Source organism: Heterodontus francisci, chromosome X, assembly GCF_036365525.1.
Source record: "Heterodontus francisci isolate sHetFra1 chromosome X, sHetFra1.hap1, whole genome shotgun sequence".
NCBI lineage: Eukaryota > Metazoa > Chordata > Chondrichthyes > Heterodontiformes > Heterodontidae > Heterodontus > Heterodontus francisci.
In genome coordinates this window covers 12,860,399-12,886,352 of record NC_090421.1, presented here as the reverse complement: position 1 = coordinate 12,886,352, position 25,954 = coordinate 12,860,399, and the positions used below count along the sequence as shown (strand labels likewise).

The window sequence follows — 25,954 nt, the reverse complement described above, 5'->3', positions numbered from 1 at the left end:
AGCACCTTCCAAACCTGCGACCTCAACTACCTGGAAGGACAAGGGCAGCAGATGCATGGGAACACCACCACCTGCAAGCTCCCCTCTAAGCCACATACCATCCTGACTTGGAACCATATCGCCGTTCCTTCACTGTCGCTGGGTCAAAATCCTGGAACTCCCTTCCTAACAGTACTGTTGGTGTACCGACACCCCAAGGACTGCAGCGGTTCAAGAAGGCAGCTCACCACCACCTTCTCGAGGGCAATTGGGGATGGGCAATAAATGTTGGCCCAGCCAGTAACACTGACATCCCATGAAAGCGAGCTTAAAAAATTGTCATCTTTTTCCACATTGTCTGCTCCCCATTGTTGTGATGGATCTGCAGGAAAGAAGAGGATGGGGTGAGGATAGGAAGAGTTTAGGATTACGGAGACAGACAAGGGGTTGAAGCTTACAGCTTTGAGGCTCTTGAAAGGGACTGTGTAAGTGTGCAGATTCAAACCTGGTGCCAGAAATATGTCAATGACCTTGTCATCATTTTTGTTTATTCATTCATGGGATGTGGACATCACTGGCAAGCCCAGCATTTATTGCCCATCCTTAATTGCCCTTGAGAAGGTGATGGTGAGCTGCCGCCTTGGACTGCTGCAGTCCATGTGGTGTAGGTACACCCACAGTGCTGTTAGGAAGGGAGTTCCAGGATTTTGACCCAGCGACAGTGAAGGCACGGCGATATAGTTCCAAGTCAGGATGGTGTGTGACTTGGAGGGGAACTTGCAGGTGGTGGTGTTCCATGCATCTGCTGCTCTTGTCCTTCTAGTTGGTAGAGGTCGCGGGTTTGGAAGGTGCTGTCGAAGGAGCCTTGGTGCGTTGCTGCAGTGCATCTTGTAGATGGTACACACTGCTGCCACTGTGCGTCGGTGGTGGCGGGAGTGAATGTTTGTAGATGGGGTGCCAATCAAGCGGGCTGCTTTGTCCTGGATGGTGTGGAGCTTCTTGAGTGTTGTTGGAGCTGCACCCATCCAGGCAAGTGGAGAGTATTCCATCACACTCCTGACTTGTGCCTTGTAGATGGTGGACAGGCTTTGGGAGTAAAAGCAGAGTGCCTCTCCAGCAGTTTCCTAGCTTGCTGTTCATGGACATGAAGTCTTTATTGCCTGAAATGCACCCCCCCCCACCTCTGGTGCCCTGTATCTTGTGGGTATTGTGGGCAGTTTTTCTGCAGCAAGGTTGTAAATTAGGTAAAGCAATGGAGGGCTCTCTGCCAGGTGGCATCGAACAGCTGCTGCAAGAAGTTATGCTAAACCTTTATAAAACTCTGTTTACACCACAAGTGGAGTATTGCATCCTGTTCTGTTCACACTTTAGGAAGGATATGAGGGTGCAGAGGAGATTTACCAGAATGGTTCCAGGGATGAGGGATTTTAGCTACAAGGTTAGGTTGGAGAAGCTGGGGTTGTTCTCCTTGGAGAAAAAGGAGATTGAGGGGAGATTTGATAGTGGTGTACAAGATTAAGACAGGTTTAGATAAAATAGACAAAGAAAACCTGTTCCCATTAGCTGATGGTACAAGGACAGGGGGACACAGATTGCAGGTTTTGGGTAAGAGATGCAGGGGGGATGTGAGTGAGAACTTTTTTACACAGTGAGTGGTAATGACCTGGAACTCGCTGCCTATGAGGGTGGTGGAAGCAGAGACAATGAATGATTTCAAAAGGAAATTGCAGAGCTAAGGAGATAGAGCAGGGGAATGGGACTAACTGGGTTGCTCTACAAAGAGCTTGCATGGACTAGTTGGGCTGAATGGTGGCCTCCTACATTGTAACAACTGACTGAGGTCTGGTGGTATGTCAATGTGGAGGAAGGGGGTTTGAGGTTCTGCATGCAAGTGTTGTTAGAGTAGGTGTTACCATTTACCCTAAGATTCTGAGTTCAAGTCTCCATTAACTAGAGTGCAGTGGGAAGTGTTTGTATCGCTGCTAATTTTAGAAGGTGAAGAGTGTGCCAGTGCCCAAGGAAGGAGGAGAAGAGTGTTACCTTGACTGCCCTGGTCAGTTGATTGAACTTCTTGTGGCACTGCTCTGCAGTCTTGGAGGTGAGAGAATTGACACTCGGTGCCAGAGCCTCCATCATCCACATGCTACAAGATGCATTTATTAGCGGCTTTCTCTCATGGCCACCTGGCAGTCTATACCCCCTTCTTGAGGAAGGTTTGGAGGTTGGTCTTGCTGAACTTCTAAGCTCTTCTCCTTCTGTTCCTCTTTGCATTTCCCTTGTCCCTCCTTTTTGGCTGTCTGTGGCAGATCCTCTAAGTGGAAGAAATTCTTGAAGTGGGGACAAAATCACAAACAAGCCATCCAGTTCAGTTAGCTGACAGTCAACTCACTAGTCCAAGCCCTTTCTTCCCTACCTGCTGCTCCCTGACCCTGTTCTGCAGAGAGACCAGCTGATTGCCTGTTTAATCCAGGAAGCTGCACCACTGGGCACAAAGATGGTCATTTTAGAATTTGGGCAATAGTGTAAAATGGGCAATATCAGGAGAGATGGAGAATAGGCAGTTCATCCAATATCTCCCATTTTACACTCCTGCCCAGAGTTCTGTCAAGAGCAAAGACTGGTTATGATGTGTCAACAGGGGACCCTTAATCAGAACTGTACACACCAGAAATGCCATATCTCTTCACGGATGCTGGCTGATCTGTGCATTTCCAGCATTTTCTGTTGTGCTTACTGTTCCCACACTGAACAACAACCTGCATTTATATAGCACCTTTAACAGAGTAAAACATCTCAAGGTGCTTCACAGGAGTGATTATCAATCAGAATTTGACACCAAGCCACATAAGGAGATATTAGGTGACCAAAAGCTTGGTCAAAGAGGTAGGTTTTAAGGAGGGTCTTGAAGGAGGAAGAGAGGCAGAGAGGTTTAGGGAAGAAATTCCAGAGCTTAGGACCCGGGCAGCCAAAGGCACGGCCGCCATTAGTGGAGCAAAGGAAATCTGGGATGCTCAAAATGCCAGAATTGGAGGAATGCAGAGATGATGGAGGGACAAGGCCATGGAGGGGTTTGAAAATGAGGATTTTAAAATTGAGGCATTGCTTAACTGGGAGCCAATGTAGGTCCGTGAGCACAGAGATGAAGGGTGAATGGGACTTGATGCGAGTAGGGATTTGGGCAGCAGAGTTTTGAATGAGCTCAAGTTTCTGTTGGTGGAAGAACTGAGGCTAGCCAGGAGAGCACTGGAATAGTCAAGTCTGGAGATAACAAAGGCATGAATGAGGGTTTCAGCAGCAGATGAGTTGAGACGGGTGAAGTCTGGCGACGTTAGAGGTGGAAATAGGCGGGCTTCATGATGGCACGAGTTATGTTGTCGGAAGCGCATCTCGGGGTCAAATATGCAAATATAAATCCAAGGTTGCAAACTGTCTGGTTCACCCTTAGACAGTTGACAGGAAGAGGGATGGAATCGGTGGCTAAGAAATGGAGTTTGTGGCAGGGACTGAAGACAATGGCTTCAGTCTTCCCAGTATTTGTTTGGAGGAAATTTCTGCTCATCCCCGTACTGGGCATTGGACAAGCTGTGTGACAAATCAGAAAGCGGAGGGTCAAGTGAGGTGGTGGTCAGATAGAGCTCTGTTGCCCATTCACATGTGGAACCTGACGTGTTTTTGGATGGGGGCATCATATTTGCGACTTTGAGAGCCGTTTTGGTACTGTGGCAGGGGTGGAAACCTAATTGGAGGGATTCAACACTGAGTTCTGGGAGCGATGGGAATGGATTTGGGAGGTGACGACACGTTCAAAGACTTTGAAGAAAGGGAGGCGGAAGTTTGCAAGGACAGCGGGGTCAAGGGTGGGTCGTTGGAGGGGTGTGGGTGATGGTGGCAGATTTGTAGGAGAGGGGAACCTGAGCAGATGACATTATTAACAATATCAGCTACATGGGGGCCAGGAAGGGAGGTTGGATGGTCAGTAGTTTATTGAGAATGGAATTGAGGGAACAGGAGGTGGGTCTCATGGACAAGATGAGTTCAGAGAGGGCATGAGGAGGGATAGGAGAGAAACTGGAGAAAGATGCGAGTTCAGGATTAGGGCATGGGGGGAGCTTTAGAGGAAACTTGGCCCAGTGGGCTAGTGGAAAAGAGGGAGGCAGCTGATCAGATGCTCTCAACCTTTGTCATTAAGATGTCCATGAGCTTCACACTTGGAGGCGAGGGTGGAGGAGGCAGAGGAGAGGGATTTAAGAAGATGGTTTGTACTGAAGGAAAGCTGGGGCTTATGGGTCTAGATTCCGAATGCTACATTGCTGAGAAAATAAATTCTGGCTCTTTGATATCAGCAGGAGTGATGGATCTCGGGTGGAGCTAACAGTGCCGGCTGGTATAGCTTCAGTCGCTGGGGAAATCAGTACCCGCTATGTTAATTGACCCTTAACAAGTCCATAACAAGTTTAACTAGACTCTTCAACTCTATTTTCAGCACACTTTCACAGCACATTGCGATATTGGAAGGATAATCTACAGCAGAAATCACAACTTGCATTGATATAGCGGCTGTAATGTAGTAAAACATCTGAGGTGCTTCCCAGGAGTGTTACGGAGCCACATAGAGATATTAGGACAGGTGACTGAAAGGTAGGTTTTAAGGAGGAGAGAGAGGTGGAAGGGCAGAGAGGTTTCTGGAGGGAATTCCAAAGTTTTAAGGCTTAGACAGTTGTCGACATGACCGCCAATGGCAAAGTAAAGAAAATCCGCAATGTGCAAAAGGCCACAATTGGAGGAAAGCGGAGATCTCAGAGGGCTGTAGGCAACGTTCCATCTAAATTTTTTTTTTCCTGTGTGCAGCTTATTCATTTAAGTGCGTGGGCCCTTTAAAATTTTTGCACGGCCACGCATGCATGATAACTTAGAGGCCAAATTGTGCTCGGCCTGCATGGGCACCTCTGAGTTGGCCGCACAGCTTAGAGGAAGCATTGGTTGTGGAGTTGGTAGAGGTTACAGAGATGGGGAAGGGCCAGGGCAGGAAGGGATTTGAAAACCAGGATGAGAATTTTTTTAAAATCCAAAAAAATTGAGGCATTGCCATACCGGGAGCCCATGTAGGTCACTAGCACTATGAACACTCTTTGTTGGTGTGTTGCTCTGGGATTTGCACAGTCTTGTGCGGTTAGCTTTTGGTCGCTACTTGTAGCACACTGAGGAAGTCTTCCCTCGATACTCTGCAGTTCTGTTTGACGATCTCTAACATTGCATATAAAAGTAGAAACTGCTGGTAATACTCATTAGGTCAGATAGCATTTGTGGAGAGAGGAACAGAGTTAACCTTTCATCAGAACTGGAAAATGTCAGATGTAATGGGATTTAAGCAAGAACAGCAGCAGAGAAAAGGAGGGAGGATTGAACAAAAGGGAAGATCTGTGGAAGGCAGGAGAGATTAAATGACAAAAGAGATGATGGGGCAATGCAAAAGACAATGGCAATGGGACAAGTAAAGAAATAAGAGATGGATTTGGAGGAGAAACCATTAGCAGCACCTGGTATCTGAATATTGCACAGCATAACTGCACCCAGTTGTTTTTCAGTAAGGTGCAATGGAGAATGTATGACAGACTGCCACTAATATTGGCATAGACTGTCTCCTTCCAAACCTGGGTTGAGTGTGGAGGGAACATGTTGAACTGGATAACCAGTGTGGTGAAGTGCTGGTGATTACGAGTGGGTGGCTGTTGGTAGTGGAGATTAATCAAGAGCATCACACAAGTATATCTAACAATATACTGAATAAACCTGAGGACAACATTGTATAGTCAATATGGCACTGGTTCTCAGTCATCTCCTAGGTAGCTCCATTTTCGCTGATAGATCCTATGCTGAAGGTCTGGCCTCTGTGTCCTTCCTGCCCCTCGTCCCTCTCCCCTGCCCTCCTGATGCCCAGAGCTCTGCCCTTCCTGCGGAGGGTGCTGCTCATTGCCACTGGGCCCAAAATGTGAGAATCATGCTTCCATTGCCAGTTGTTGCCTTCCTTGTGGTCAGGTGGCTGCCCAATTGTCCTTGGCAGCCTTGCAGCCTGCTCTTGTGCCTGTGATGCCAGGAGGGTGACAACCTTCTGCACTACCTGAGCACTTACTGCCCAATCTCCCTGCCATCTGCGCTGCACCAACGGCACTTGTTTTTCAATGGCTGAGTCCCCCTCGGTGTCCTTCACCCTTTTAAGGGGCCCAGGTAATTCCTAGGGATGGCCGTGACCAGCTCCCTACTCTGTACCTGTCTCCCTTCGCCTGGTCCGCTCCAGGCAATGCATGCAGTCCATGTGCCTCTGAAAATCACAACATCAACCAGCTCAATTGGCCTTAATCAGGGAGTGGGTGGGATTGTGATGCTTCCCTCCCACTGCCCTGGTGAACATGGCTGGAGCTGGGAAACTGGCATGCTGGCTGGCATTGGTATTTTCAACATGTCCATCTCCATTCCCTTCCCTGGCGGGACCTGCAAATTCAGTCCCCTGACTACAATTTAAACATTTTCGCCCTCTCTCCCTTTTTTATTGTGCTCAGTCAACAGGAGCTACATTGCGTGAGGCAGAACGGGCCATTGCAGTTTCTCCTTGGCCCTGATCCTGAGTGGCCATGCCACCAACTGGTGCCAGATCTGCTGGAGTGCCAACAAATTAGTAAAGGTCATCTGACTGGCACTGATGAGTCAGAATGGCCACTTGGGATGCGAATTTACCACGTGACCCTTAATTGGAAACCAGATAAGCTGCTTCTAGAACTGCCAGTCCTCCTCTGACAGTATACCATTTGTAAATCTCTTATTACAGCTGTTAGCTGAAGTGACGTGATCCATGATTTTAAAATTTGAAGCTTAACAATTAAAAATGAATACAAAACATTGCTATTGGCATGACAGTCACTATGCATTGTATTGTGCTGCAGTTGTTTGAAGTGCAGCTGTGTTTGGAAAAAGTGGATTGCTCGATGTCTAAACTAAAGCATTAAAACTGGACACTTGGGCAGGTAACCAAAGGGTTGTTGGTAGCAGTCAGAGCCTTCAGATCAGGCAGGGAAAAAACACAGAAACGTTTGGCGCCTTGTAAGAATTCAGTTATATCTACGGACTTCATCACAAAGCTTCTTTTAAGAGACAGCACCAAAAAGTTTGGGAGGTTTACTGCAGCACAGCTTGAAAGGTTTTTCCATCTCTCGGTTAAGTGGCAACACTAGTGGACTCCTTTACACAAGTGTGTAGGTGGGCTTGGGGAACCGGTCCACCAAGGACCAAAAACTTGGCTTTACTGATCCGAAATGTAGTAGCTGGGAACGGAGACTGGGCATCTGAAGCCTGGGAGCTGAGGTACTGTCTAAGGAGGCTTGGCGAGTTGCTGCAGTGCATCTTGTAGATGGTACACACACTGTTGCCACTGTGTGTCGGTGGTGGAGGGAGTGAATGTTGAAGGTGGTAGATAGGGTGCTGATCAAGCGGGCTGCTTTGTTCTGGATGGTGTCGAGCTTCTTGAGTGTTGTTAGAGCTGCACCCATCCGGGCAAGTGGAGAGTATTCCATCACACTCCTAAATTGTGCCTTGTAGATAGTGGACAGACATTGGGGAGTCAGGAGACGAATTACTGACTGCGGAATTCCCAGCCTCTGACCTGCTCTTGTAGCCACAGTGTTTATGTGGCTGGTCCAGTTCAGTTTCTGGTCAATGGTAACCCCCAGGATGTTGATAATGGGGGATTCAGCAATGGTAATGCCATTGAATGTCAAGGGGAGATGGTTAGAGTCTCTCTTGTTGAAGATGGTCATTGCCTGATGCTTGTAATGGTGTGAATGCTACTTGCCACTTATAAGTCCAAGCCTGAATGTTGTCCTGGTCTTGCTGCCCGCATGCATGGATGCTTCATTATCTGAGAAGTTGCAAATGGTACTGAACACTGTGCAACCATAAGTGAACTAGTGGACTGTTGACCAATCCAGGTGTGTAATGTGCAAATTCTGGAAAAAATGCACTTGCCACAACTGGATTGGCCCAGACTCGCTGGTTATACTAGTTGAGAGCTGTTGGCGACTTGAGCAGCATACTTGTAGGTGCTTTCAGATTGGTTGCTCAGTTCTGCGTTAGCGCTTGTGCATCTGTACTTGGCAGGATTACAGCTGTATGGATGATCCAAGCACTTGAAAGCATTCGGTCTCCTTTCAAAAATGAGTAGCTGATCATGATTAAAACTTTTTTAAAATTCTGTATGTGCTTTATTTTGTAAGACTTGTCGCACATAGACCCTAAGTGTAGTAGGCGGACTCTGATTACTGAAAACATTCTTATGTGAGCATGACAATGATGTAACCCTGGTCTACCGACCATTTCCCTCTTTCACCAGCTAGTGACTCCCAGGTGCAATGGTCAACATTTAGGGCCTTCATGTCACGCTTGCAAGCATCCTTGAAGTGGAGCTTTGGGCGCCCCACTGGTCGTCTGGCCTCACCATACAGAAGGTCCTTGGGTATATGACCGTCTTCCATCCTGCGGACATGTCAGATCCACCGAAGCCACCTCTGTTCGATTAGTAACAGCACACTTGGGAGCTCTGTCTTTGAGAGGACTGCCACATTTGTGATTTTGTCCTGCCAGGAAATACCCATAATACACCGCAGACAGTGAAGATGGAAATTATTGAGCTTCTTTTCCTGGTAGCTGTAAGTCATCCATGTTTCACAGCCAAACAGCAAGGTGCTGAGAACACAGGCCTTATAAACCATCAGCTTGGTCCTCAGGGTCAGCTTGGTGTTCCATGTGTGTTTCGTGAGTCGGCCAAAGGTGGTAGCTGCTTTCCCTATGTGTGTATCGAGCACTGCATCAAGGGACAGATTGTCTGTCACCGTGGACCCAAGGTAGCGGAATTTGCTCACCACTTCCAGTGGAGTGTTATTTAGCATGATCAGGGGTGGAGATACAACACTTTGTCCCATGACCATGGTTTTCTTGACCGTTCTAGTCAAGGAGAACAAGTTGCAGGCATTGGAGAAACAGTCCATGAGTCTTTGTAGCTTAGTTTCTGTATGAGCGACTAGCGCAGCATCATCCAGCATAGGAGTATGTCAGATTCATACAGGAATTCCCTTAGATTCTCACTTCTTCTTTGTCGGAAACTCCTAAAGACTGACAGCTTCAGGAGCTCTGGAAATGTAGTAAAATATCCCAGGGCACTTCACAGGAGTGATTATCAAACAAAATTTGGCTCCGAGCCACATAACAATTTTAGGACAAGCGACCAAAATAATGAAGAATGATGAGGCCAATTGTGCTATGCTTCTTCCCACAACACCTGAGATATGAACAGGGTGGGATTCGAACCTGGTATCTGCTTGGTCTAAGTAGTTTAGTACCACACTGGGCCAAATGAGTCACCAGTGGAACTCGTATTATTTCTCCTCAATATCCTACAGCACACCTTTTTATTGAATTTAATTACAAAGCGGCCCAATAAGTGGTGACATTGCAATGCAAAATTAAGTTGAGTGAACTCCTGATAATTTGTCAAGTGACTTAAGCTATTTCTTTGAAATGTCTTTATAAAAGTATTATTTTTTTTAAATTGCTTTAATTTTTCCTTACCTCTAGCATGCGTCCAGTCCGGAAGCCCCTTTGCTGCCTTTTGCTTGTGACTTTGCCGCTGGGAATTTTCTTCTTTTGCCTCTGGTCGCTGAAGCCTTACCATGTTGTGGATGTGAATTACCGAATTCCTGGTATTTCAGAGAACCTTGTGGAACATGGACTTTGGGAGCCTTCTGAGAAATATGCCCACATATCCTTCAAAGTGAAAGAGATAGTGGCTGGGTGAGTCTCTCTCTCTCTTTCCTTCCTCAATGATAGATGTGACATCCCTTTAGTGTGCCAGCCTTGGCTCCACTTTAGCTCATTCACCAGCGTGAGTCTCCCTGGCAGCACTGACCTATAGTTCTGATCGCCTACTGTCTGGAGGCTTTTGTTTTTTTTAAAATCAGTTTTGCATTTTACAAATCATTGTATGAATTAATCTTCCTTTTGACCCTTAAGGGTGCAGAGAGTGAGTCGATCCAATCCAGTCAGATCTGGGCAGTGCCGAGCAGCGATGTGTTCACCTGTTTGCCGATTTCCGCCTGGTTTTCCTTAAACAGCTTGTACTTGGTGGTAATCCCACTGGGGCAATTGGCTTGGGTTGCCCAAGCTCAATGACACGAGCAGGCTGAGTTAGCATATGAGGGTGCAAGGTTTACAATTAACAGGCAGTAATTGTAACTTTAGGCAATTGAAGTCAATGGAAATGAATGTGGGAAGAGGTGTATAATGGATGGCAGATCCCTGAAAATGCCCCATTTTACACTTGCTCCCAAAGTCAAAATGACCCCCAATAACTCTCAATTGAGATTGGAGTTGAGAAGAATTTTTTTTCCTGCTCCATATAATTATAGATCTGTAGGACCAGGTCACACATAACGCAGGTCAGACTGTGTTGATTAACACTTTCAAAAAGGAGTTGGATAAATATCTGGTTGGGAATGGGATCGATGGTTATTGGAAAGGGTATAAACCGAACTGATGAATATTCCTCTGGCTCCATTGGCTCCTGTACTGCTGGGGTAGGGGAGGAAAAAAATGTTGTAATTGATTTTCCTCTACCTAATGCTCCACGTGCATTAGTTTATGGTGTCTTGTGCACCACTATCAGTGATTAGATTTTTATGTCACGTCGGATATGGAGCAAAGGTGGCTCAATGGATTTGAGGTAGGGATTGGACACGATTGAATTGGATACGTGTGAGGGGCTGAATGGCCTACTGCTGTTCCTATATCACAGATGCTGCCCAGAATTAGCAGATATTGGTTGCGCCAATTGCAAAGGTGATTTTCGTTTTCTTGATGATCGAGTTCACCACTAACAAGGAGGAGACTGACTCTTTTCTAGATCTCAGTGTATATTCACTGGAATCTGATCTTGAAAGGTAAATTGTTAAGAAAATAAGTGCATGAGCAACAGGATAGGCATCAATACAGGCTAAATCAGTTATAAACTGAACAAGGAAGGTCGGTCGAAAGTGCCATAATGAAGAGGCTGTCAAAATGGTGGTCATGCAACTTTAGGTCCATCATAGCCAGGCCAGAATGGGTCACAGCTGTCCCAAAACTCATTTTTCTTAGGACCTTTGCAGCATTCAGAAAGAGGAAACTTTCTTCTCATTGGTAAACAGTTCAATGCATTTCATTGGACCAACCTGACCTATTAGAAAGAACATCACCTTGGAGTAACTTTGGAAGAGATGTAAATTATTAAATTTCCTAATTGCCCTTGTTAATTTTGGGCCCTCAAGCAGCTTGTGTTAAGCAAGCTGATGGAAGTATCCGATATTTGAATTCTGACGTGTCCCATATTTGAGTCACCAGTATCAAGTTCTGATAACACAAAATTCTTTATCCTTAGGCTACTTCCAAAGAATGGCTGCCGATGTGAGAAAGAGGCACCCATGATAAACCTACCATTCTCGAAACATCTTTTCCATCAGGTTTCTGTCCATCAGTTTGAGCAGGTCTTCAAAGAAGCAGAACGGGAGGAGTTGAAGAAAAGGAGGGAACAGGAGTACCAGCATTTTCTGCAGAGGTACGTGGTCCTGAAGACACTGGCACCTTGGAATTCATTGATCCTGCACCTGTTTGCCAGGCATAAAATAGGCACAGAAGCATCCAATCTGGCCAGTGGCGTGCGCACACATGTTCCACGCCAGCAAGTGCACATTCCAACCCGCCATTATGGGAGAGGCTCCCAGTATCGACATCCAGTGTCTGGGCCTGCAACAGGCGGCAGGCCCTTTGCCTAGGTAAATAGGGGGACTTGACGTCTGTTTCAGGACTCATTGGACACTGGGCCTGCTGTCTTCAGGATAACCAAATCAACATGCGGCCTAACCGTTGGTCCTTAAAGGGACTGCTGGAGGCCACCCCCCAGGTCTCGGGCCTCTGGTTTCTGGCATATGTGCTCAGTGCACTGCCTATTTTAGGCCCGAAAAAGAGCCCGTAACAAATGTCTACCCTAGGGTATTGTTTGCTGATTGCCTTAATAAGCACAATCCTTGTATGTTGTATTGTCACATGGTCTGATTGCCTCATCCAGTGGTAACTATCCCTAATATGTTCTTGTGTTCCGGTTGTACTATTTGGATGTGAAAGCAGCTCCCCTTATGGCTCAGTTGTTGAATGAACTGTTCAGTGAGGTACTGAGCCACACAGACAGGAAAGTTCCAAGTTTGATTCGTGGGGCTGAATATTCCATGTGGGCTCGGGACCCCGACATCAGGAGCAAATGGTCACCCGACATGATCTTTGTAGGCCAGAGGGTGTGCTCGCTATCCAATTAAGGATGGTGGGCTGGTTCCCGAGGTTGGAAAGCCAATAGGAGGCCCTTCAGCAATGACGTATCAGCCGCTCCACACTGTAATGCCTGCAGAGAGAGGGGTGGGTGGGGAGAGAGGGTGCCTCACAATGGAGGAGGTCTCCGAAGACCGGGTAATAAAATTTGATTTAAAAACGACCATATTGGCCATGCCGTGATCGTGGAGGGGCACTTCCTCCAGCGGATGGCCAGCAGCCGCAGTTGTGGCCTGACAGCCAAGGGGGCTTCCCGAGTGGGATGAAACACTGTCCCATGCCCCAACCACCAAAACCCAGTTTCCCACCTCTCACTGGCTGTATTTCGGCCACAGTGTGGGGCCCGCCTGCTGACTAGAAAATTCCAGTTGGCGTGGGAGGGGGGCCTTAGTCAGCCCCTTAATTAAATCAATGGGCTAACCCAACCCAGTCGTCTTGAAAATTGGCTCGGGGTGGGATGGTGCCGGGAAGCTGGCACGCAGGCTGGTGGGGTGAAATTCCGGGTCCGCCTGCCTTCAGTCCCGCCCCCATCAGCCTTTCAAAATCCTGCCCTCTACTCTCAGTCAGGCCAGTGCTAGGGTGCTACAGATTGTCTTCAATGCTCCTGGGTTAGGGAGAGAGAGAGAATAGACAATTATAACTGCCACCTGTTGATTGCTGTGTGTCTGTGCGGCGGTAATTTCATATAGCCTGCTGACATTCATCATTTGGGCACACTCGCAAAGAATGGGTGCCCCCTGAGGTAGCAGATGCCCTTGCAGCTGTACCCCAGTACGATCCAATGACTTTCTGTTGCTGAACTTTACACTCATTTAGGTGCCAGTGCTGGAAAATGTTCCCATGCCAAGCACCCAGCACTACAAGGATTAAGTGTAACACAGTGAGGTACAGAGTATGCTCCCTGTAGTCTGCTCTGAAACTGCTTTGCTGCCAACCTCCGAAGTGTACCCCCTACTATGCCAGTGTGACATTTTTCCACTTCTGGATCCAGCCATGCTGTGGGTGCTCTTGGTGAGATTGCCAATTAGCACCACAATAGGGGTCAATATGTGGTGTAGGCCCAGGCCTACTTGAAACTGGGCTGAGACTGCCCAAACTCACTTCACGTAGCCCCTTTAGCACCAGCACACAGAGGGGGTGAAAGGCTCTCTCGAACCCGCCGCAATGCCCAGACCGTCCAGTCATCATTTTCCCTCAGCAAATTGAAGTTGGCATTAAGAGGAGTTGACTGCTAATTTGTAGATAGAAACGAGTCGCTTAGGCCTATCTTTGGGACCTGACTCCATTGGAGCATTGACCTCACCGATAGCAGTTCCGAAACAAGGCAACTCTACTGCTTTTGGAGGCACTAAGATACGCCTAAAGAATGGTTTCACCCCAGGGCATCTAGAGGCGCCAATGTAAATGTTGCTCCGTGGTTGTGGGTGCTGTCAATCTACCTGGCCGTGGGCACGCTGGCCACTCAACAGCAACAAGAACTTGCATTTACATAGTACCTTTTTAATGTAGTAAAATGTCCCAAGGTGCTTTACAGGAGCGCTATCAAACAAAATTTGACACTGAGCCACAATAAAAGATATTGGGACAGATGACCAAAAGCTTGGACAGAGTTAGGTTTTAAGGAGCGTTTTAAAGAAGGGGAGAGAGAGGCGAAGAGGTTTTGGGGAGGGAATTCCAGAGCTTAGGGCCTCGGCAGCTGAAAGCATGGCCGCCAATGGTGGAGCGGTCCATATCGCCTGGTGATGTGGCACCCCCAATCAAAGACTATTCCAACTGTCCTCCGCCACCAGGGGAGTCCAGCGACCAAAAACTAAAGTTTGTCACAACTTTCAAACAACGGTGTGTGTGTAACCTTAGCGATGCGCAGTTGTTTTTCCCGCTGCTGCCAGTGTTTGTTGCAAAAGCGTAACCATAGATCACCCAAACACCAACAGGCTGTTTATGTTTAACTTGTCCGCAGCTACATCTCGATTGGAATTACTCAAGTAAAGTTAGCTTTATTTTACTGAATGTTTTCTCTGATTTTTTTTTTTTGCACAGGTCACATACCCCTGCTGATGTGATGATCATTGCCAAAGCAAACACCCCTTTGGAGTATCCTACACAGGGGCTGCAAGTACGGCCCCTAAAAACCATCGTGATACCAGGTTAGAAACTGCACGCTGCAAACTGATGCAAGAGATAGACAATAGCTTTCGAGACTGTGATCGCTAGATTTTTGTTGGGTAAGGGTATTGAAGGAGAATGGAACTGAGGGGGGTGGGGGGCTAAATGGGGTTGAGGTGTAGATCAGCCATGATCTGACTGACTGATGGAACAGGCGCCGGGGGCTGAATGGCCTCCTCTTGCCCCTGTATAACCAGCCCGAGTGAAAGAATGGCCTCCTCCTGTTCTCGTGTAACAGGTTCATGAGGCTGAACAGCCTCTCCTTGTTACTAATGTGCCTAATAACTGGAGGTGTGTGCCATTTTGCATGAGTCCCAATTAATTATTTATTAAAGAAATTGGATCAGTGCCATTCCATTGAAAATGTGCTAAAAGTGCACAGCTTTCTTTTAGAAAGGGCCAGGAAGAGCTACATATAAGGCAGGTCCCATTTAAACATACCTGAAGTCGAAGCAGAGTAATGGGTACACTTCCATTTTTGTGATCGACGTAAAGAAAGAAGTTGCATTTATATAGTGTCTTTTTCGACCACAGGATGTCCCAAAATACTTCAGCCATTGAAGTATTTTTGAAGTGTAGTCACTGTTGTAATGTAGGAAACACGGCAGCCAATTTGCGCACAGCAAGATCCCACAAACAGCAACGTGAATAATGGCCAGATAATCATCTTCGTGATGTTGGTTGAGGGATAAATGTCAGCCAGGACACTGGGGAGAACTCTTCTTCGAAATAGTGCCTTAGGTACTTTTACAAGGACAGACAGAGCCACAGTTTACCATCTCATCTGAAAGACAGTGTCTCCAACAGTGCAGCACTCCTTCAGTACTGCACTGGGCGTGTCAGTCTGGATTAACTGAGAAATGGGAGTAAGGGTTTACCAACAAACATCAGACTTACTGATTATTGCTTGGGTGCAGAACAAAAGTTTCAAGTCTAGGGACTAATTAATGTTATGCTCGTGATCCTTTTGTGATTGATAATTTGACTATGAAATACAAGAATTTTAGTGCAATACCAACATAAGCATTGTTTACGATGGTTAGGGTGCTTGACTATAAAACGAGTTGAGTGGCTTCTTTCGTCTGTACTTGTGATTTGCGACAAGAGGTTATGAATTTGAATTCAATCGATTTGGCACCAGGAAAAGTGACCCGGAGCCATTGGACTCGTTTTTAAAAACCCAACTGCTTCATGCAGGAAGAAAATCTGCCATCCTTACCCAGTCTGGCCTACATGTGACTCAAATCCAATGCCAATATGATTGGCTCTCAGTGCCCTCCGGGATGGGCAATAAATGTGGCCCTGTCAATGTTGTCCAATTCCCGAGAACAAATTTTTAAACAAAATGAACGTGGAGGAAAATGTGACCTTACTCTTAACACTTTTGCACTTCCCTTTTTACAGGTTTAAGTTTACAAGCTCCATCGAGGAAACTGTATCGGGTAAGATATTTACAACCAATCACTTGAAACAGTAGAACATATTCTCATTTCCATAAGAGCAAAATACTGCGGATGCTGGAACTCTGAAATGAGAACAGAAACTGCTGGAAATACTCAGATCAGGCAGCATCTGTGTCGAGAGAAACCGAGTCAACCTATCAGGTCTGTGACCTTTCATCAGATGACTGGTCACAGACCTGCAACCCTGGTCAGAATTTTTCGTTGGGTGGGGGTGACCCCCGTCCAACTGCTTCATTGGCCGGAAAGTCAGTGGCGAGCCTATCTCCGCCAGGCCTGGGGATCCAGACTGGGATTTTTTGTTCCCCGAGCCCTTAATTGGGCGGGATTGCACCTCCTTGAGGCAAGAGGTCCAGCCTGATGGAGCTGTCGGCCAATCAGTGGGCCGGCAGCTCTTAGTCCCAGCAGTGCCACTGGGAGTGGTGGCCACTGCTGGGACTACATCCAGCTTCAACAGGAAGAGGAAGGATGGCCCCGGAAAAAAGGTAAGTGTCCCTGGCGAGGCCCTAAAAAATCGTTCGGGCCTTTGGTGAGGCAAGGTGGGGGCATGTGCGTTGGGGGTGGTTGGGGCCTTGAGGGCATCCCTCCTCGGGGCACCCTGTGCCCCACGATCAGGAGCACCCCCCCCCCCCCCACCCACAAGAAGGCTGCTTTGTTTCATCAGGTGAGTTTTCTGAGGCCTCAGCTGCCCACCAGCCAAGGGTTAACTCCCCGCGGTGGCGGGCGGAGGCCCTGAGTGCCAGTTAATTCGCCACTTAAGGGCCTTGATTAGCCTGGGGCAGGCGGGCCGTTTCTCGCCACAGCTGCCCTGCGTACATTGGCAGCGGAGGCGGGAGCAGTTCGGTGCCCCCCCCCTACAGCCTCCCACTCCATTTTATACACCCAACCCACTATCAGCCCACTCGTTTGGGGGGGGGGGGGTGCGGGGTGGCCTAAAGTTCTGGCCCTTAACTCTGTTCCTCTCCACACAGGTGCTGCCACGTCTGCTGAGTATTTCTGGCACTTTCTTTCTTTTTCCTCTATTTTCATTTGACTCGATTTGCTTGAAGGTCGCGTTTTATTAAAATAGGTTGCATCACGTCATTTTCTTGTAAATCTAATGGTTGAATACTGCAATGTGGTATCAAAGGGCTATTTGTGTGCAGCTTACTTGACCTGTGCTAATTAAGGGGTGGGATAACACCTCTGGTGTTAACCCATTATTAACCTAAGCTGTTTCAGCAATCTTCTCATGTCAGCTGTGTATAGCCATCTGTGATCCAGCTGCTCTGCAGCACCACTGAACTGCAGTTTCTACTAATCACTTCCCCCCACTGATATCAGTGCTGCTTTTTTTATATAGTATGTTTTCCTGAATTGAAATCCAGCCCAGACTGATGAGACAAAAGTCTACTTCAGCTACTGGCTGTAAGGGCCTTGCGTGAAATGAGTTTTGACAGGCTCAATCCAGTTCCTTAATGAGCATGGGCCCAAAACTACGCCTAAATTGGCGCAAAGCAGCAATCTCCCTGAGAGAAGGAAATGGAAAAAGTCACATGAATGCAGTAAGGGGATGAAGTTGGAGCTGAGGTACATTTTGGGGCAGTGTAGAAGGAGCTTTCGAGCCAGCCATTGCTCAGAGGGTAGCACACCCTTGCCTTTGAGTCAGAGTGGGTTCAAGTCCCACTCCAGAAACTTGAGCACAAAATCCAGGCTGACAATCCAATGCAGTATTGAAGGGGTGCTACGCTGTTGGAGGTGCCGCCTTTCAGATGAGATGTTCAACCCTGTCTGTCCCATGACATTCTTTTGAAGAAGAGCAGGGGAATTATCCCTGGTGTACTGGCCAATATTTAGCCCTCCAACATCATTTAAAAAAAAAAAAATCTGGTTCTTATCACATTGGTGTTTGCGGGAGCTTGCTGTGCACAAATTGGCTGCTGTGTTTTCTACATTACAACAGTGGCTACACTTCAAAAGTATTTCATTGGTTGTCAAGTGCTCTGGGACGTCCTGAGGTCATGAAAGGCACTATATAAATGCAAGGCTTTTCTTCACTCTGGCCTGGAAATACCTGATGCTGACACTTGAGCCTAGGTGTTGCTTTGCTTGGGGAAAATGGTTGGCAGGATGGGTGGTGATTTTTGGGCGTCAGGGATGTTGCTCATTGGTCACTTGACATCGTGGGGCATAGAGTCACTTCCTGTTGACATGTTTGATGGGATTGTTGAAGGGGGAACGTATGGCCACTCAGTCTATGACTCCTTGGACCTTGGGAAATCTAGCCTTGTTTTCTGCATTGTCCACAGATGATTGGCTAATGTTACTGAATGGGGGCCCCATAACACAACACACTGGTCAGTGGAGCATCGACTAAGAAATAAGTTTGTCATGGCTCTCTTTTTAAAGGAGGTGAAGGGCTGCCTTTGCGTTACCACCCAGTGATGCTGATCACCTGTTTATCCGGGCGAGATTTACAACTAGCACGAATGAGGTGGCAGCGACAGAATATGGGAAGCAGGATTTTAAATACGTCTGCCCCATTCGGGAAATGGCTTCTGGTGCCGAGCATAGTAGCATTGGAACATGGCAGCGGTAAGAACAGTGGGCAGGCCACCAGCGTCATGGATCCATGCCCCATGCCACCTCCCTGCCAGCCAAATCCAATGGTGCAAATCGGAGCTAACCAAAACTTTTCAATCGCTTAGAGAGGTGAGACGTATTAGGAAAGACTGAACAGACTGGGGCTCTTTTTTATTCTACAAAAGGGAAGGCTGAGAGGTGAGCTGATAGAGAGCTTTAAAATTATGAAAGAGTTTGATAGGCTAGAGATGTTTCTACTTGTGGGGCGTCCAGAACTAGGGGCCATAAATATAAGATAGTCACTAATAAATCCAATAGGGAATTCAGGAGAAACTTCTTTACGCAGAGAGTGGTGAGAATGTGGAACTCGCTACCACAGGGAGTGGTTGAGGTGAGTATTATAGATGCACTTAAGAGGAAACAAAATAAATACATGAGGGAGAAAGTAATATGCTGATAGAGTGAGATGCAGAGGGGATTGGAGGAGGCTTTTGTGGAGCATAAACACCGGCACAGTCCTGTTGGGTTGAAGGTCTATTGCTGTGCTGTAAATACCCTGGAATTCTACGTAACTTTGGAAAGTGAGTGGAAAAGGTGGCGGAATTCTGTACTGGCACTTCTTTGCCTTATTTAGTGCCGAATCCAATTTTGCGCTTCAGTTCCACACTGCTGCTGACAACTCCTGTCTTTTTACTGCTTATAACATTAAAATGAGGCCAAAATGATGTCCTAACATCCTTTTTGTGTATTTTTCCTGTCACTCCTGCAGGAATATTGCTGAGTTATCCACCCGAAGCCTATTTAAAATGGCCGTACAGCGATTCTAGGGATGGAATAGTTTCTTGAAATGGATCTAACAAGCCCAATACATAGATTGGGAGCAGCATTTTGAGCCTGGTTGTGCATCTTTTTCGCCCTCGGTCCGACCGAGCCCATGATTTCTCATACCAGGATGGTGCAAGTCAGATGTAGCGCTCTGGTAGTACAGCAGAGGGCACCAGAGATCAGCATTAATTTTACTAATTTACAGACAGGATAAATAAATAACAGACAACAGGGCCTGATTTTCAACCCCAGGAAGAGGCCGTTAGTGCGCTGAATATGTAGGGTGCACAACTTCCTCCCATTCCCACTGACACTATTTTCGTGGGGGCATCGACACACCAGGAGCCTTGTTAGCCATTGCAAATCAGTGCCTGATGCAATTTTTTAAACTATCAGTGGATGGACCAATGCACCCTTCATGCTCCGCCCATTGGTGCTGGCCAAGAATGGCCTGACTGGCGGACATTAAAGGGACCCCTACAGGCTGCTTCAAAAACTAACAGTTTTAAACACCGCCTCCCCCACCCCCCCCCCCCCCCCCACCCCAACCCCAATCTCCTCCCTCTCAATTGCCTCCCCTGTCAGACCCTCCCCCACCTCGCCTGCTCCAAAATCAGGTAAGTACTTTTTAAACTTGCCTTTTTGGTGGCAGTTAAGAACCTGGTTAGGCCATATCTGGACCAGGGAATCTGAACTCAGTAGGCCCAATGCCTGCTGCAGCCAGTGTAAACCACGTTTTGATTGGAGTCCTAAAACAACAACAACTTGCATTTATGTAGTGCCTTTAGCGTAGTAAAACATCCCAAGCCGTTTCACGGGAGCGTTATCAGACAACAGTTGACCCCAAGCCACATGAGATATTGGGACAGGTGACCAAAAGCTTGATCAAAGAGGAGGGTTTTAAAGAACGTCTTAAAGGAGGAAAGCGAGGTAGAAGGTGGTGTGGTTTAGGGAGGAGATTCCAGAGCTTCGGGCCTAGGCAGCTGAAGGTACGGCTGCCAATGGTGGAACAATTAAAATCAGGGATGCAGCAAGCCCCTCTCATTTGGTCTCCCTGCCTGAATTCCCACCTCCAGATCAGTGAGCTGCGTATTGGAGGGGTGACTTTCATGCTGGCAGCTTTTAAGACTGCATTATACTGAGGGCCCAAGAAATTGGATTGGGTCCCAGGCAGACTCCTTTGGGCAGACCTAGGCCACATCCACCACATGTCTGAATAATGACCATAATGAGAAATGCCCCAGTACATTTTTGTTGTTGTGATATTGGTAATTGAATGCTAAATGGGTTTGTCTAACATTCCGTGGTTTGCTTGTCAACATTGGGCTCATGCCTCCATGAAAAGGACAGAGGGGGCCCTACTGCTCTGTAAACCTGAGCTCACCTCTGCTGCCTGTGTCCTAACTCTCACCAAGTCTTGTTCACCTATCCCCCCGTGCTCGCTGACCTACACTGGCTCTATGTTCGGCAACACAATTTTAAAATGTTCAAACTGGTTTTCAAATCCCTCCATGACCTCGCCCCTCCCTATCTCTATCACTTCCCCCAGCCCTGCAGCCACTCGAGGTATCTCTCTCTGCTCATCTAATTCTGGCCTCTTGTGCATCCCTGATTTTAATTGCTCCACCATTGGCAGCCTTGCCTTCAGTTGCCTAGGCCCCAAGCTCTGGAATTCCCTCCCTAAATCTCTCTGCCTCTGTACCTCACTTTCCTCCTTTTTAAGACACTCCTTAAAACCTAACTTTTTGACCAAGCTTTGGGTCGCCTGCCTTAATATCTCCTTATAAGTCAAATATGTTTGAAAACACTCCTGTGAAGTGCCTTGGGAATTTTACTATGTTAAAGGCACTATATAAATAACTATAAATAAATAAAATAAGTGATAGTTTCTGTATTTTCTGCTACATAAAGGTAAAATCGTTTGAATTCATTGAAGCTCTTGTTGTCTATGTACTTCCAAAAGTAAATCTCAAAGTCACAGAGTTATACAGCACAGCAACAGGCCCTTCAGCCCATCGTGTCCGTGCCAGCCATCAAGCACCTAACTATTCTAGTCCCATTTTTCAGCACTTGGCCCATAGCCTTGCATGCTACAGCGTTTCAAGTGCTCATCTAGATACTTCTTAAATGTTGTGAGGGTTCCTGCCTCTACCACCTCTTCAGGTAGTGTGTTCCAGATTCCAACCACCCTCTGGGTGAAAAAAATTTTCCTCAAATCCCCTCTAAACCTCCTGCCCTTTACCTTAAATCTATGCCCCCTGGTTATTGACACCTCCGCTAAGGGAAACCTTTTCTTCCTATCTAACCTATCAATGCCCCTCATAATTTTGTATACCTCAATCATGTCCCCCCTCAGCCTTCTCTGCTCTAAGGAAAACAACCCTAGCCTATCCAGTCTCTCTTCATAGCTGAAATGCTCCAGCCCAGGCAACATCCTGGTGAATCCCCTCTGCACCCTCTCCAGTGCAATCACATCCTTCCTATAGTGTGGTGCCCAGAACTGTACACAGTACTCCTGCTGTGGCCTAACTAGCGTTTTATACAGCTCCATCATAACCTCCCTGCTCTTATATTCTGTGCCTCAGCTAATAAAGGCAAATATCCCATATGCCTTCCTAACTACCTTATCTACCTGTGTTGCTGCCTTCAGTGATCTATGGACAAGTACGCCAAGGACCCTCTGATCCTCTGTACTTCCTAGGGTCCTGCCATCCATTTTATATTCCCTTGCCTTGTTAGTCCCCCCAAAATACATCACCTCACAATTCTCAGGATTAAATTCCATTTGCCACTGCTTTTCCCATTTTCCATCTGTCCTGGGAACCGTACAAACCAGTTTGCAAAAAGCAAGCATGGGATTTGTATCTTTTCATAAAGGTATCTCAAAACTGTTGTGTCACTGGTTCTCTGACATGTTCTCTCTCTTGCAGTAAATCAGCCCCTGCCTGACTTTACTTGTTTCCACTTACCAACTAATCAATGCTGGCTTCACCACACTGAGCTCTACTGCAGATACCCATTTGAGACTGGTAGCTGTTTGAGCAATTAACCCTGAACAGCACTGACTTAAACTGGCAGCAGTGCATTGTTTCAGGCAACAGAGTTCTGCATCTTGTTTAAGAAAGGATATAATTGTGTTGCAAGCAGTTCAGAGAAGGTTCACATGACTGATTCCTGGGATGAGAGGGTTATGTTATGAGGAAAGGTTGGACAGGTTGGGTCTGTATTCATTGGAGTTTCGAAGGATGAGAGGTGGTCTTATTGAAACATATAAGATCTTGAGGGGACTTGACAGAGTGGATGTTGAAAGAATGTTTCCCCTTGTGGGAGAGACTAAAACTGGGGGCACTATTTCAAAATGAGGGGTCTCCCATTTAAGGCAGATGAGAAATTCTTTCTGTGAGGGTCATGAGTCTGTGGAACTCTCTTCCCCGGAGAGCGTTGGAGGCAGGGTCACTGGATGTTTTTAAGGCAGAGTTACATAAATTCTTGACCAACAAGGGAATCGATGGGTATCAGGGGTAGGCGGGAAGGTGGAGTTGAGTCCACAGTCCGATCAGCCATGGTCTTATAGAATGTAGGAGCAAGCTCGAGGGGCCGAGTGGCCTACTCCTGCTCCTAGTTCGTATGTATGTTTTGTATCTGCGCAGGACAGGTCCATTACATTTTATATTGCTCATGAAGAGTTCAATGCTAGATCAATTATTAAATTTCAAACAGAAATTGATAGATTTTTCTTAACCAAAGGGATATGGGGCAAAGGCAGGTTTATGGAATGGGCACAGATCAGTCAAGATCTCATTGAATGGCGGAACAGGCTTGAGGGGCTAAATGGTCTCCTCCTGTTCCTATGTTCGTACCTCCAGGGTCCAAAGTCGGGTCAAACCCCAGGGTATAACTCCAGGATATAACCTCCGGATCGAACCTCAAGGTGAAAATCCAGGACTAAACCCACTCGCCTACATCGAGAGACCATAGGTTAAAGTTGTCATCAGCGTAGAGCCAGGACCTTTGCTCCAAAGTTACCACTGATCACGCTAATAACTTGCTGGAAATACCACCGTAATGAGACTCAGCCCTCATACTGAGGATATTGGTCAGACAAATCCCCAAAGGACATGTGATATTTTGAGGTGTGAGACTCCAAGGTATGATGCCATCAAATGTGACATTTTCAGGCATCTTCAAAGGGTATAATGATACTAGATGTGTGACTTTTAACAATGTCAGTTGATATCATACAGCTCACAACCCAAGTGCATGCTTGAGAGGCAACTACTTTTCTCCTTTTTCCCTTTGCTTGTGTATCCTGCCTCACATCATGGTAGGCTGAGGAGAGTTGTGGTCTCCTGGTCTTGGCCCGGCATCTCCCCACCCCCCCCCCCCCCACCCCCCATTCAGGGCACAATGAAGACCTGGAGCTCAACCTGTGGTGAATCAAAGGAGTTAACCCGCAGGCTGCCAATCTGTGATGTCGCACACAGCTAGCTGGTCAGATGCACTCTACCTCAGTGTCCACTTTATTCAGTTGATCTTGTATTTTACAGGTCAATCTAACAGCAACTTTGGGAACTTTTGATGTGGCAGCAGAGGTCGATGAGGTGACAATCGAAGGTGGAGGGGAGATGCACCTGTCTCTCTCGAGCTCTCAAATGGACAACCTGAACCGCCAGCTCCAGTTTGTCACCTACACCAACACCATCTTCAACCCCAACACGGCTGACACAGGTACATATCTAGATCTTAAGCAACATGACAGGGAACTAAGTAATGCTGCTGAACAAATAAAAACACGGGAGTATGTAGACCAGTGAGATTATAGTTATCTTAGTTTATCTCCTGTGTAATTGTTTACCAGTAGTCTGTGGTCTGGAGCATGGCTGTGATATAACTGCTGTATTTAACATGGCTTGTCCCTTTTAAGGGAACTGCTCGGTTGGGGAAGTGATTTAAGTAGGTGTATTCTGAGGTCAAGTTGCAGATCATTGTTACTTATAAATCATTGGCTTTTAGGGAGAGGCCACCAACGTTAGATAACTTTTCATACCTTTGAGTTGTCGTGTCAGAGGTGTTATAGATGCATGCTAGATTTATTTCTAAATTACCTCAGGAAAAGTTGGAGAATTTGTGCTTTACTTTTTGTAGAATTTACAGCACAGAAACAGGCCATTCAGTCCAACTGGTCTGTGCTGTTGTTTATGCTCCACACGACCCTCCTCATTCATCTAACCCAATCAGTATATTCTATTCCTTTCACCCTCGTGTTTATCCAGCTTCCTCTTAAATGCATCGATGCTATTCACCTCAACCACTCCTTGTGGTAGCGAGTTCTACTTTCAAATCACACTCTTAAGTAAAGGCGTTTCTCCCGAATTCCCAATTGGACTTATTGGTGACTGTCTTATACGTCTGACCCCTAGTTTTAGACTTGCAGAGTAGTCCACAGAAAAAAATACAATTCTAGCTACTTTTGCTACACTTGAGAATGGTTTTCCTGGGGAGGTTTCTCAGTAATTTTCCACTGTTACACAGGAGTGGAGGAGGCAGTACATGCAAACAGCAACTCTTGGCACACCTTGTGAATGGTCTTCCTGTGAATCTTAAGGAATTTCTGAAAGCTTTAAACATAGGTGTATGGTAGGAACTGGAGCCTGCTGCCTTGAGTCTTCTCAGCTGACAATGGTGGGGGGTAGGAAGCCAGATGGATTCCAGACTGAGGCTTCTCACATAGGCACCAGGTCTGGAAAAAATTACACACAAATACTGTTATCAGTTGTTTATTATTTAGGTAGGTTTCATTATTGCTTGTAAACTGTCACGTTTTAATGTCTTAATTATGTTAGAAATTTCCAATAGTAAGGTTGGTGGGGAATCCTAGGTGGTGACCTAGATTTACAAACGTTATTTGAAGTGATTAGATTGAAACCCCATTCCCTTATTAATGGGTTTTACTAATTGTTTGTGTGTGATTAGTTGTTTTCATATGCCTTTCAAGGTTTTTTGGCTTCTTTCCTCATGTTTTATTTGTATATTCTCGACCTGTTCATTTGTGATTTATTGCTGCTTTATGCAGAAATAGTTGAGCCAAGGAAGTGCAACTGTTGTTAATTGTGTTTTAATTGTATTCAGATGGTGGGTATTAACTGGGGATTCACTTGTGCTCCTATAAATAGGAACAGACAAACTCTGGTTGTTTGGTTTGGAGGCGCATGTTTGGAATGTGTATCTCTGTGTAACTAAATGCTTATAAAAGTGTATAAAGATTGGCTCCAGTTCTATCCTTCACCACCTGACTTTCTGAAAAATAACAAGGTAGCAGAGGACAGTTGCCTAAAGGTGAAGGTTGGAAACCAAGAAAATTTTTTCCCGACAGCTAAAATCCTAGTGGCCATTGTGGAAAATGGCAGAAAACCAGTATAACTTGTTGGGATATGATTACTCTCCAATATTCTCGGAGTTTGAACTATATGCCCAGGAGAAGAACAAAGTGGATATACGGACACTGGTTACATCCCTACCAAAGGGGAAACAAGGTATGGTCTTGGCAGTGTCCCTTCCTTCAA

General features: G+C 46.6%; 1 protein-coding gene across 4 annotated transcripts in view; it reads left to right on the top strand.

The window, feature by feature from the left end:
• Nucleotides 1–25,954, top strand: part of b4galnt1b (beta-1,4-N-acetyl-galactosaminyl transferase 1b) — a 99,928-nt gene that overhangs the window by 35,052 nt on the left and 38,922 nt on the right. For 3 of the 4 annotated variants that reach the window (XM_068024703.1, XM_068024700.1, XM_068024702.1), the window contains exons 2-6: nt 9,601–9,816; nt 11,438–11,614; nt 14,419–14,525; nt 15,949–15,986; nt 23,939–24,119. In XM_068024703.1, the coding sequence (XP_067880804.1) occupies nt 9,601–9,816; nt 11,438–11,614; nt 14,419–14,525; nt 15,949–15,986; nt 23,939–24,119 (719 nt within the window). The remainder of the gene's footprint in view (nt 1–9,600; nt 9,817–11,437; nt 11,615–14,418; nt 14,526–15,948; nt 15,987–23,938; nt 24,120–25,954) is intronic. The other variant, XM_068024704.1, reaches the window with a different exon arrangement.